The sequence below is a fragment of the Camarhynchus parvulus genome, chromosome 19 (assembly GCF_901933205.1).
Source record: "Camarhynchus parvulus chromosome 19, STF_HiC, whole genome shotgun sequence".
NCBI classification, from domain to species: domain Eukaryota; kingdom Metazoa; phylum Chordata; class Aves; order Passeriformes; family Thraupidae; genus Camarhynchus; species Camarhynchus parvulus.
In genome coordinates, this window is record NC_044589.1 from 9,349,935 (window position 1) to 9,363,305 (window position 13,371).

At 40.4% G+C, this 13,371-nt stretch overlaps 1 protein-coding gene across 3 annotated transcripts in view; it reads left to right on the top strand.

Moving 5' to 3' along the window:
- Positions 1-13,371, top strand: part of USP32 (ubiquitin specific peptidase 32) — a 62,756-nt gene that overhangs the window by 13,398 nt on the left and 35,987 nt on the right. For all 3 annotated transcript variants that reach the window (XM_030962515.1, XM_030962516.1, XM_030962517.1), the window contains exons 2-4: positions 6,432-6,559; positions 10,049-10,154; positions 10,675-10,793. In XM_030962515.1, the coding sequence (XP_030818375.1) occupies positions 6,432-6,559; positions 10,049-10,154; positions 10,675-10,793 (353 nt within the window). The remainder of the gene's footprint in view (positions 1-6,431; positions 6,560-10,048; positions 10,155-10,674; positions 10,794-13,371) is intronic.

A 13,371-nucleotide genomic window follows, 5' to 3' on the forward strand; every position in this document is an offset into this window, starting at 1 on the left:
AGAGAGGGATAAACCAGGCTGGGAATGCTGGCATTCTTTTGGGAATGGGAACTGTGAGGAGGAAGCTCTTTGAAGATTAAAAGCATCACATAAATGCTAAGTATTCATGTTACAGAAAATTGGCAAATCTTATTGTAATGACTAAATCTGCTTGCACTGCCTGCACAGGAGATGTTAAACCTTTGATATGCATTAGGGGAAGGTCTGATGGAAGCAGGGAAAGCTTTATCCACAGGGTGAGCCACTGCTACCAGAAACAAAGAATAGGTGGGAGGAGAAAAATACAGCTGGATTGAAAAATTCCATTTTTTTTAATATCCCCAAACCGTGGTGTTGTTATCCTTAAATTCCTGTTCCTGGTAAATGTGTGAAGCCTTTGTGGAGGTGCCCTGTGTACACTGAGTGGTTCCATTTCTGATACTCCACTCATGAAAGATTCCTTAGGAGTGGATTCATTTTTCCATTAGGGAAGGCAGGAATTTTTAGTCTGTGTTTTCTCCCAAAATATTCCCAAATGGGTTCCTTTTTAGCAAGAGTGTGTGGGTGTGGAGGTTGACTTTTTAGTCAGAGCTGGTTCATTTATCTCAATTGTGTTTTGCAGTTGGTTCCTCCAATTTGGGGTTGTTCCCAAACACACTTTACTTTCACTTGCACATTTTACCTCTTTGAAGCTTTTTAGTAATTGCTTTGGTTCTTGACAACTTCATAACCACAGCCATTAAGTCACAATAAAGACTAATGAAAAAAGTAATAAAATTTCCATGTATAACTAGGATGAAGATTCCTAAGGGAAATATTGAGCGAGTGATTACAGGGAAGATAATTGTCTGGTTAGAGAATTATATGCTCTGTGAGTTTGATATTGAACCTCAAAAATTGTCGCTTAAAAATCAAAATATTAGAATTATGAAAAAAACTGAGCTGGAAGTGAGGAAGAACTTGAGACAGGTGATTTTTTTTCTTGCTTTCTGAAAGATGAGCAAGTTGTCAGTTTTATTAGAATTCAAGTTTGGTTATTTTTAGTAAAGAATAAATGCAATGTTATGCTGATGGTTGCAAATTATTGCCTGCTTTGTGTTCTTGTGATGTGCAGGGCTGGTGGGATTTTGTTTTTTAAGGCACAGAATTAGCAAGCTGCTTTGCACCCAGTAGTGACATTGGAAATTCAGATTTTGGGATGTGTTTGGAGAGTATTTGGGGCATTTTGATGCTCCCATTTCTGGGGGAAATCACCAGTGCTTCAGTCAGAAGAGCTGGAAAGGTTCTTGACCCTTCACCTTGCCTGACCTTTTTATCCTGTGTTTTCTCTTCCTGCTTATGCAATGTTTTGTTTCCTGTTTTGACTTTCAGCACTGTCAATACATCGTGGTTTTCTCCCTTGGCTGGGCTGGTTTGGGTTTTGTGCTGGCAACCTGTGAACCAGAATAAATCCTTTATTTTCATGTAGTCAAATGAAGTATTTCAGGCTCTTGGGACAAAGATCAGCTTTTTGCTGTGGTTACTGCTGCTCCTCCTAATGGCACTGATGGTTTGCAGGGAGCTTTTGTGATTCTGGAGCTGTTTCTGTGTCCAATTAGTTCTACCTGATGTTAATTGGTCAGTTTATAGTAGCCAGGACAGATTAATTCCACTTTCCCCTCAGTTAAACACTTGGAGTTCTGCCCTTTTCACTGATTAAATCAGCTTTTTAGTAGTAGCTTGTAGTGCTTTTACACAATATCTTAGCTCATTTATCACACATCTGTCTGATGCAGGCTGGAATTTATATCCATTTCAGAGCTGAGACAAGACATGGAGAGGTTAAGTGTCTCTTGCCTGCGTGTCTCAGGCAGTACTGAGAGTTCAGATGCTTTTATTTGTCACCTTTGCTCCATCAGACAAGTGGCTGCTGTGGAAAGCTGTGCTTTGGCTCTCAGCATTTTACATCACTGTGCTTTAATTTTGAAGGATATGGGGAAAAGTGTTGTAAGGGAAGGTGTTTTTGTGGCTGGCCTGACTTTGCAAATAAATATTAATAGGAATTTTAAATACATTTATTGTGCTTGCTCTTGGTGCATATATCACAGGTGAGGTGTATAATAATTTTTTTCTAAGCTGTAATAACTCCACTAGGCCTGACCAACCACTCCTTTTAACCTTTAAGCAGAGACTGTGGAGTGTGGAAATTTTTATATTCCTTATGTTCAATAGTTACATCATCAATAATATGTATAATTGAGGAAGATTCTAAGTTCCTTCTTACAGTATTTGAATAAAACACTTTATTGAGGTAATTTTTGCAAACCTTAGCTCAGATTCAGAGGCCTCTGAGAAAGTATCACAGAATATGCAGTGTAGGTACTTTAAGTAGTGAGGAATTGGCTTTGATGTAACCATTTTCTCCTCTCTCTTTTTCCAAAACAGGACGTGAAAAAGCAAAAATATCAATAATACTTGTATTTAGCCATGCAGTTACATTTTTATGATGACTCTTAATAATTTTCACTAGCAGCCTGATAACAGCAGAGCAGCTTTTGCTGAGGCAGGTATTTGCTGCCCAGTTTTCGTTGTCAAAAATTGTCCTTTGAGTGGGATTTTTGGAGGGGACAGAGGTGGTGCCATACCCCAAACCCTACATTGCTCACAGGGTATTTTAGATGGGGGGTGGAAAGAAAAAAAAAGTCTGAAGTGCATAGAGATTCTAAAATGAATGGAGAAAGTGGCAGCAAAACTTGCAAAGCTCCACTGGAAGGGTTGGTTTCCTCCAGCTTGGTTTAAGCAGTTTTATTGGGATGGCAAAACAAGGTTTAAGTCTAGACTTGGACTTGCATAATCTGAGCTTCAGATACAGTTTTAGTCCAAAAGGAAAAGTCCAGGATGCCTTGGTGACAAATATGTGAAAGCAGAGCAGAACAAGGTGGTTTCCAGCAGGGGCCAGGTTTGGAAGGCACTACACATTTCATTACCTGGATAGATGGGAATTAAAACAAAAAATGTGGAATAGTACATCCATATAAACAGCCTGAAGTTTAAGTAACACTGGGAAACTAAAAATACCCTCAGCAGTTGGTGAGCTGAAGGTTTGTTACAATTACTGTGAGCAGGGTGACATTTTTAGCTGAGGTTGCGTGGTTTCATTTAAACTTTATTAAACAAACTGGAGCTGGAATATTCCCTGGAGAGCTGGATGCAGCACTAATCTCCTGTTCAAGTGTCTGCAGCTTTGCTGGAAACCCTCCAGCTGAGGTGGCACAGGAGCTTTGTGTTAGCAGAGTTACCACAGGCACGGTGACAGGCTGGGACTTGGTTTCGCTGGTGGTGTTTGGAAGTGGGCAGGTGGATTTTGAAGGATTATCACACAGTATCTAAGTATTGAAACTTGCTTTTGTTACCTGGTGGTGTTTGGAAGTGGGCAGGTGGATTTTTAAGCATTATCACACAGTATCTAAGTACTGAAACTTGGTTTTGTTCCCTTGAATCAGCCTCACAGTGAAAAGGTCACTTGTGTGCTCTGGAGGTGCAAAGAATGAGATGTGCAGTTCCATTTGAGTCACTTTCCCTGCAGTAATATTGAGGTAGTGGCACCTGTTAGTGGCAGGTGGGATGTGAAGATGCTTTTTGCTGTGCTCACTACCTCAGACTCCTCCTGGGAAGTTGTCAGGGTCTGTTTTCCCCTGTCAGGCTGTGAATCCAACAAGACTGCACCCCATAGTGTGGTGGCTGTCTCCTGTGTCTAATGACAGCAGCCTGTGAACGCTCCTCTCAGAGGTGTTTGTAGACAACTGGCTCCTGGAAGTGTTTGGGGAATCTGTGCCTTTGGAAAAAGTGAATATTCCTAATGAAAGGACTTCAGTCAGTGGAGGAAACAGTGCAGGAGACAGGCTGGTGTCTAAAGGCAGGATGAAAAACCCCTCTGTGTTCTGTGGTGCTTCCTGTGTGTTGGGCTCATGGAACTGAGAGAAAAAAGGCAGCTTCTGGGGATGGGAGTGTTCTAATTTCTAAAATTATTATAGTTATTATAGTAATAGATGTATTGCTTCCAGAAATGTTCCTTTAATAATTGAAGACTTAGTTTTATTTCCTCTCAAAATGCCATCGTGCTCTATCTCTGTTGAATAATTGGTGCTTTGGTGTTGGGATTTTGAATTCAAATATTTTGCCTTCCAGACTCATAGTAAACATTGATAATATCTTTGATTTATGCTCTGCTCATTTCAGTTGTACTTTCATGTGCATGGATCTAAATGCATAATGAACTTATCTTTACAAAGCTTTGCAGATGATTTTAAATGGGCAGCATCAGTCATTTTAATGGCTCCTGGGGAAGGAATGGAAGTAATTACCTTGCCTCTTATTCCATGACCTTTTTTGTAGTTTCTGTATGCAAACAATAATACTGAGTGGGCTCTGGCAATAATAATTTGCTTTTGAAATGTAACATGGACTGACAGTATCAACTTATCACCCCTGTTAAATACATTGATGGTGCAGTTCTTTTTGAAGGTCTCGGGAGTATTGCTGGATAAGTCTTGTTCCCAACCTTCTCCTCACCTTGGCTGGCAATCCAGTCACTCCCATGGATTATGGGAGGTACATTTATATGGGATTTTCCTACTCCTGAGCACTGCTTGGAGTGCACACTGGGCAGTCAGGGTGCTGTAAGCATCAGCTTAGCAAATGTTTGTGTAGAAACTTCTGCCAAATAACCTCAAACCAGACTGGATGAAATGGTGGAGAGATCAAAGAATTAAGAGAGGGAGAAGAAACCAGAGCACAGATTTCATTTTTTTGAAGATATGTGTGTATGAGCAGGCATAAAACTGCAAAAAATGAGAATAATTTCATCCCAGAACTGTTGTTGGATTTAGTTTAGGATCCAGGCTGTTTGCTTTGCTTTGCCCAAATTACAAAGTCAGGAACTTCTCTTTCTATGATCCCTGAGCAATCCCAACGCTCATTAAATGTGAGGAGTTGTCCCTGGTTGTGCTTAGAGGTGATTGGAGGTGAAGCACCTCCCTTCATCTCCTCCTGGTTTGGGATGCTAATGTGAAATCATGGAATTTAAACACCTTAGAAGCCAGGTAACAGAATGAGACCGACATTCTTCTGCCATGTAATTACAGGAGGCTCGTTTTAGTCAAACAAGATATGTGCTAATGATAATCACCACTGTGCTAATTGATAGCTCTGGTGCTGTGTGGGTCACACTTGAGCTTTATCTCTTAGATACTTTGATTTTTTTTTCTTTATGGTTAGATTGTGATGAAATATAACCCAATTTCTGTTTTTACACAATTGTTAAGTGGAGCCAACATCTGTTTCAGTGTTGACTCGGATTAAAATTAAGGAGGAATATTTTAATGTGATTTACTTTTAAGGATTGATTTTTGCTTTTGATGAATGAATTAACTGACAAGCAGAAGTTTTACTGAGTGCTGGATGAAGCCAGCCCTCAAATGCTGTTTTATTTTGGCTGACAAAAAGCTCCACAAGCCTTTGGCCATGGCAGTGTTGTTTGTGTCTGGCTTGTGATAGCAGGGTAAGGAAAATGCCTTGCTATAAATACAGTGACACAGCTCCCGTGTGCAGCATCATTTCCCTGGGCTGCTGCATGGTAAATTGCTTTTTCTGCACCATTCAGGAACTTCCAGGGGGTCCTGTGCCATTCCCTGCATCCTGGCTTTGGACAGAGGGCTTGTTTTGTTCCACGAGATCCTTCCCTTCTTAAACACTTTCTTAGAAAGTTGCTTTGTGCTTGTAAAATCTGCAGCAGCACTGCTTTCCAGGGAGCTCCCAGGCCAGGATGAGTGGGACGTCATCACATTTTCCACCTTTGCAGCAGTTGTGAACAAGTTTGAACAGGTGTAGCTGGCAAGCAGATTTTGGCTGTGCAAGGGGATCTTGGGGGAAGAATTACATGTACTCCAACATTTTCTTCCTGTTAAATCACACCTCACTGCACTGTCTCATGAACTTGTGGTGATGAAGTATTTTATTTGTTTTAATACAGAAAGGCAGACTGGTTAATAGATGAAACTGCTTGAAAGATGCTGCTCTTAGTAATATTCACCACTGTTGGTTGCAGATAATTTCCCTGGCTTGCATGCAATGCAAAATTGATCATAAAACTGCCTCATTTTCCTTTGTGTGACAAGAATGGTGCTGAATTTAGAACAAATTACAATCCACTATTGTAGTCAGAAAACTTAGCAGTGAGCTGTTGTTGCCATTGATGGTAACCACAGGTCTGCTTCCCTTCTCTCTTTTCAAGCAAGATTAGATGATTAGATCTCATTTTCCCACTCTTTAGGGGAAATCATGCATTTAATTTCTTGGTGTCTTTTTATTGTAAAGGTAAACATAAGGAGTAGAGGATTTTGAGATTCCTTGAGCTGTTATCTTTCTGTAACATCTTTATTGACCAAATTTTTTTTTCTTTCCTCTGTTCTCAGTTACAGACATAGAACTGAAGAGGCTCAAAGATGCTTTCAAGAGAACTTGTGGCCTCTCCTATTATATGACCCAGCAGTGCTTCATCAGGGAAGTTCTGGGTGATGGGGTCCCTCCCAAAGTTGCTGAGGTGAGCTGTGAATTGCTGCTTTCCTGGGAAGCCAAAGGCAGTGGATAAAGGGCAGCTGTTTCTGCTGTGCACACACAAATGTTTATGAGTTGATGGAATTGTTTCCCATTTTTTATACAACATCACAATGCACCTTCTCTGCCTGGAAATGGTTTTCCAGTCTTGGATCCTGGGTGGTCAGGGATGTGCTCCCAACCCTATTAATACCTGGTAGATGACTTTGAATTAAACCTAAATATCCAGATGTAAATTTGAGCAATTAAACGATTGGGAATTTGTAACAAGACCATAATAACAGATTTTATTTACTCCAGAGATGCCCTTGCTGTTGGTTCCTTTGAGATTCCATTGGCTGTTACTTTGTTTTCTAAAGATGAATCTTTACAAGCTCTTAAAAATAAATTTGTTCATAACAGATGTATGAATGAGCTGAAAAATAACCAGAATCAAAATTTGCAATATGGATATAAACATATATCTATCTAAAAAAAAATAGCAATACCATCCTACACATATGCATGTTTCAAAAGTTATTTTCTTTTGTAGAGTTGCCCCTTTCTTGAGAGAGATATCAAAATATTCTTGGTAGAGAGACAAAGATTAGGCAGACCTTTCAGATGATCACTTGCTCCATGTCATTCCTAGTCACAGCCTCTATTTTTGGCACCCTCAGAGCTGCTGACCTCAGAGGATGGTGCAAGTCCCCCGGTTTTATTTAGATAATGTGAGTGCTGAAGTGTTGCATTGCTGAAGGTTTTACACTCTGGCAGAGTTCCTTTTCCTCAGCTTCATCTTTCCTCCATTCTTTTTCTCCCCTTTTTTCCTAAATTTTGGCAAAGAGGATGATACTACTTTACTTCTGTAAACAGTTGGCTTTTTATGTGGGTGTTTAAGGCTTAGCAGGAGAATTTGCAGTGGAAAAGGAGGGGTCTGATTTGCCCAGAGCTTATAGCCTGTCTTCAGCATGAATTTCTGAGTTTGAGAGTTGGTAACCCCTAAGATTAAAAAAAAAATGTATCTTTCACAATGTATAATTGGTTTGACATAGTATAAAATATTGAGAATTTTCTGTTCTGTGTTAACTTCCACCTTTATATCCCTTTCATGTCAGTATTAAGGGTTAACTTACTGATTTGGTCACAAATAGAGATTCTGGGATTCTGGCGTTTCAAATGTCTGCTGGTTGGTTTTTATTTATTTTTTTTTTAAATCTGTCCTTAAAGACACAATTTTGGTGATGATTCTCTCTTTTAACACTCATGATGGTTATAGAGCAGTTCTTGGTTTCCAGGTGGTGAAATAAAATTAATGGAAGACTCCTAATTGGTTTTTGATGGCTTCTCATCAGAACTCATCTCAAAATTTGAGTACAAATTATGATGTACTTGTAGCATTCATACTCAGTATCAAATCTGTGAGCTTGAAAGCTGTAAATTGGGCCAAAATTGGGATTTGATTCAAGGGATGCTTTGTAATTCCTGGCTTCAGGATGGGGAGAGGCAGGCAAAGTCATTAGGCAGCTAAAAACCCTGAGTTTTCAGCCTTTCAGTCACTAAACCAGATCATTTGGAGCCTTGGAGCTGGGCTGTGTGCTCTGCATGCTGGAAATAATGGGTTTTCATATCTGAGGCCTTCAGGAATGTGTTAAATTAAAAACACAGGAGTTTTAAACTGGACATGAAACAGAGAACTGAAACCAGTGGAACTTTAATCCAGCAATTTGGGTGATTGTCCTATACACAAAACATTTTTTAAATGTAATGTTCTGGGAGGCTCTCTTGGGAGAATGGGGTTGAAGATATTAATAAAAGGAAATTTAGAGATGTTTCTGTGGTGTTAAACTGCAGGAAAGCTGCTCAGGTGGTGGGAAGCAGGAGCACAGCTTTGGTTTTTCAATCTTGTTATGCTCTTCAGTTGTCCATGAAACAGAACATGTCAGGCTTAAATTTTTTTTTAAAAAGTACTCCGTGCCTTTTAATGATAGTGAATTGTACATTCTGAAATGCAGATTGCTGTCATTCTGCCTGGGTGGGGCTGTTTTAAGTGAAGCTGCAACAGCATTAAGTCATTTTGGAAGACACTAAATTGCATCACATTTTGATGGTGCATGTTATTAGAAGTTTCCAAATGCCACACCAACGTGAAAAAATGTGGAGAAATGATGTGTTACATGACTAAAACACTATTTTAGAAATGTTTATAAACTCTTCCCAAGGAATGATTGAGCAGCTAAACTCCAAGCAATGCCAGCTGCAATTCCATATATTAAATACTGATACATTGGACATTATCCATAAAATTCCTTTCCTCTGTTTATCTCATGAGCAATCCTTGTGTTGTGTTGAAACAATGTATAAATGTAATATTTGGTGCTCATCTGCTGTCACAGCTGAGATGTACAAAGTTCAGCAGAAGTGTGTGGATACTTTATCTGCATATTTAAAAAAAACCCAATTATTCCAGTGGAATATGAAGGTAAATTGCTCACATGGGCAGTGTAGCCTTGAAGGCATTTGGTGAAGACAGAAGGATTAGAGATAAAAAGTGTGGAATTCAGATCTCTGCCTTGAAGCCTCTACAATTGTTGTGTCCAAATAAAGCACAAATTCAGTTTTAATAATTCAGCCCTTCAAGCATTTGTAAATGGATTAAAGTTGAGTAACAGAAGAGGCTGATCTGAGCCCCTGTGGAAATGGAAGTATTTGGGTAATGCTGTCTCAGGGTGGGATGGGAGTGAGGCTCAGGCTGTTCTGTGGAGAATGAGATCCTGCTGTGCATGCATTGACATTGCCATGCCTGCAGACAGATTTTAATAGTCCAGAGGGATGGATGGACAGACAGACAAAGAGAAGGTTTCTGCAGGGGGCACAGCACTGCTGAGGTGTCTGCAGGAGCAGCAGTAAATCTGGTGTAGCCACTCTGTGGTAGGTGTTCCCTTGTCACCTTCCTGCCACCGCAGCACTGGGAGGCTTGGCCAGGTCTGACCTTGCCAGGCTCAGGACTGGTTTTATTTGGGCACTCCCAGTCCTGGCTTAATTCTGACTCATAGTGGAAAGCACCCTGTGGTGGAGCAGTGACTCCCAGGGCTCTGGTGTTCCCCTCTCTGCTGCCAGCCTGGCCTGGGGATTCCTGCTGCATCCCCTTGGTGCTTTGGAGATTTTCAGAGCCCAGCCTGGGGCAGATTTCAGCCCTGATGAAGAAATCTGGGGAAACACCACCATGAGGAAGTGAGGAGTATCTTCACTGAAGGGTTCTAATGTGGAATTTTCATATTGCTCTTCAGGACTTGTACCTGTGTTTCATTAAATAAAGGCTGTTCAGTACCAGAAGAGCTACAAAAGGGTAACACAATTAAAAATTGAAGTGTCTTTAGTTGCATGTGAGGTGATTAGCCTAAAAACCACATAAGGTGGAGCCTCAGTGTAAGCTGCTGGTTTTACTTCTGACATCCCTGTTTGTTCTGGTGAACTTCTCTATTTTATTTTCTAGGTTATCTACTGTTCATTTGGAGGAATATCCAAAGGGCTGCACTTCAATAACTTGATAGTTGGATTAGTTCTACTCACAAGAGGCAGAGAGGAGGAGAAAACAAAATGTAAGCAATGTAACTTAGTAACAATGAGACAGTGGATTGTGAGTGTAAAATGTGACCATTTTACAGTGAAGATGAGATTTTTGGAAGCATTTTTAGCTGTATTTTTGGAAATTAAGTGCACTTTTGTTTTCTGTATTCATCAAAATGAAATATTTGCCAAGTCATCATGAATGTCAGTGTTGGGATCCTACAGAAAGCCTGATGGTCTCTGTATGTGGGCAGAGGAGGGAGGATGGCACTGATATTTTTCAAAAAAATAGAAAGCATCTGCCTACTGACTTCTGTTGTTTTGTCTTCTCTGTTAACCTCACTTGATAATACTCATTTGCCTTTTGATTACAATGGTAAAAGAAAAGGAAGGTCTTGACCTAAACCTTGTGGACCTGTATTGACCTTGGATAAACCCAAGTGTTTAGTCCTTTAGCTGTTGCACAGCCTTTGACATTCTCAGCCAGTTATAGACCTTGCATTTGAAAAATGCCACTGCCATAGATGTTTACACATATTTCTATTTCCCCAGACATTTTCAGTCTCTTCTCTAATGAATCTGGGAGTTATGTGGTCCGTGAAGAGATGGAGAAGATGCTGCATGTGGTTGATGGGAAAGTCCCAGAGTCACTCAAGAAATGCTTCTCTGAGGTGTGTCCTGCACCTTTCCTCCTGTTGCAGTTACAAAAAAGTCAAGATTCCATTAAGTAGCTTATTTTTCTTACTCATGCACCTATGGGAACAAATTGGCCTTGTTTAAATGGGTAAAAGCTCATGGGGGTTTGTGTTGTGGTATTCCATGTAATTTATATCGATGGGAACAGTGTTTGGTGTATAAATTCTGTGTTCTCCTGTATTCACTGTGCTCCTTGGAAAGAGATCATTTCCCAGTGGGAATCATGTCATCAGGTGAATTTAAATACTAATATTGCTGGTGGGAACTTAGTCATTAGTGTGAACATTTTATTGCAATCAGGGAAGAAATCTAGAACACAGAGCTGAGAAGAAAGAAAATCTGCACCCTGGATTTAAAAATGCCTGACAGCCATGGTTGCTTCAAGATAATAATTTTATATTATTGCTTTTGTATCATTTTCCTGCCAGGAGCTACAACATTTAATTATGCTTTAAGTTGTTTGAGAGATGCAATCTTTATGGAGCTTGCTGAAGTCCTCCTCTAAAGCAGGGCATTGGTGCTTTCCTATTCATAGATGATTCTTTGACTCCAGGGATCCTGATGAATTTTCAGGGTTTTGTGCTTGGTTTGTTATCAGATGACTGAGACCAGCAAAATGGAGACATCACTGTACATTCCCCTGGCAAAAGGATTGACCAGATTGACTGGAAGCTTTAATTGTGGCTATCAGATTACTTAATTAGTTCAGATTTTATTGTTCTGTGCTGGAGATAGCTCTGGCTGTGGGCAGACTCTGATCTGGCCCTGGTGTCCTGTTGGCTCTGGAGGCAGTGATTGCATTCCTGAGTCCTGGCTGCAATGGAAATCCTGAGTCCACTGCCCTGCAGCTTCTGGACTGACCCCCAGTGCCATTTCCTATTTCTAATTTCCCATCAGTGTGCTGTGATGAATTGCACCCTACAAGTTAATTGCACACTGTCCAAGAAATCCAGAAATACTTTATGAAGCCTTGCAGGAAGATGAGTATCAATCTGAGCTTCAGAGCATTTTCCTGTTCAAGAAAATGCTGCATATTGATTTTTGTTTTAAAATGAAAATAGTGTAATAACCCACTCAGCAGGATTTACTGGGCTCTTAATCATCCATGGGCATTGCTGGAGAGTGAGAAAGTTTAATGTTCCTGCTGTGGGCTTTCCTGCCTGCCTTCTGGAGGATGCCTTTGATTTCAAGGATGATGTTTATAGGCACTTCTGTTCATCAGAATTATTGCATGTACTCAGCTAGAAATAGAAGCTTTAGAATATATCTGAGTTTTCCTTTTGTTTCTGAAATACAGGGAAAAAAATCAGTGATAACTGCACTGCTCAGGTTCCATCATAATTCAGCTGTCATCATTGCTTGCTTCAAATGCTTTCTTCCTCCTGTCCAAAGTTTTTCTGTTCCTCTTCATTGTCCTTCCAGGGAAAATTGGAGTTTTAATGACCCAGCTCTTGCTGCCTTTACAAAGAGCAGTGCAAAAACTAGAGGAAAAGGGTGGAACAGAGAGGGAGAAAATGTTCTTTTCTCTTGATCCAAACTGTTGGAGAAATGGAAGAATAAGAAATCAAAGTGAAGGTGGGGAGGGCCTGGCACAGGGTGTCCAAGGCCAGGCTGGATGGGGCTGGGAGCAGCGTGGGATGGTGGAAGGTGTCCCTGCCCATGGCAGGGGTGGCACTGGATGGGCTTTAATGTCCCTTCCAACCCAAACCAGTCAGGGATTTGTTGGATGCAAATATAAAACTCTTTGGTCTAGAAAAAGAGGCATAAAAAGAATGAGTATCTGGAGCTGAAACAACCCCCTGCAATGGGAATAGGAAGCAAATGTTTCAGCAGTGCTGGTGATGAGCCATTGGAGCAGCCTGGCAAAGGGAATATAGTGAATTTTCAATTTTCTGCACTTGGCAGTTGCAGATAGTCCGTGGCCAAATGCAAATTGTTGGATTCTGTAGAGATGTAATTCAGTGAAGTTTAATGGTCTGTGATATGAGGGGAGTTTAAATAATCAATGACTTGAAACCTCTTCCACTTTGCAGACCCCTGTTTATTTCCCCTGGAGATGAGAATCTCCATATAATGAGTTTGTCTACTGATAATGGGTTTGCTTTTATTTGAGGTAGTTTTGTAGGTCCTGTTGAAATTAGTCTGCTGATCCCTATGGTTTCATGGCCACAGCTTGGCAAGGATCCAAATAAATGGTTTAAACAGCACTGGAATTCTGTGAATGTGGAGTTTTTATGTGTTCCTGAACAGGGAGCTCCAGGAGACAGGGAGTGAGGAGATCCTGGGAATGTCATGCTCACTTTTATGCTCCAGTGTGGATTTTGGTCAGTAGAGGCAAAAAAGTCCACATGTTCCTGCAGTAATTAAACACAGCATCAGTTATTCCCAAATCTGATTTTTCTGTGTTGTTTGTATACCTGCACAGATAGAACAGAATGTTTATGATTTTATAGCACCTGGTTTTTGGTGCAGCAGAGCTGGTATCTATAATAATACATTTAAATTCATCAAAATAACCTCTGCTCTTTTGAATTGCAAGTAACTGTTTTTCTT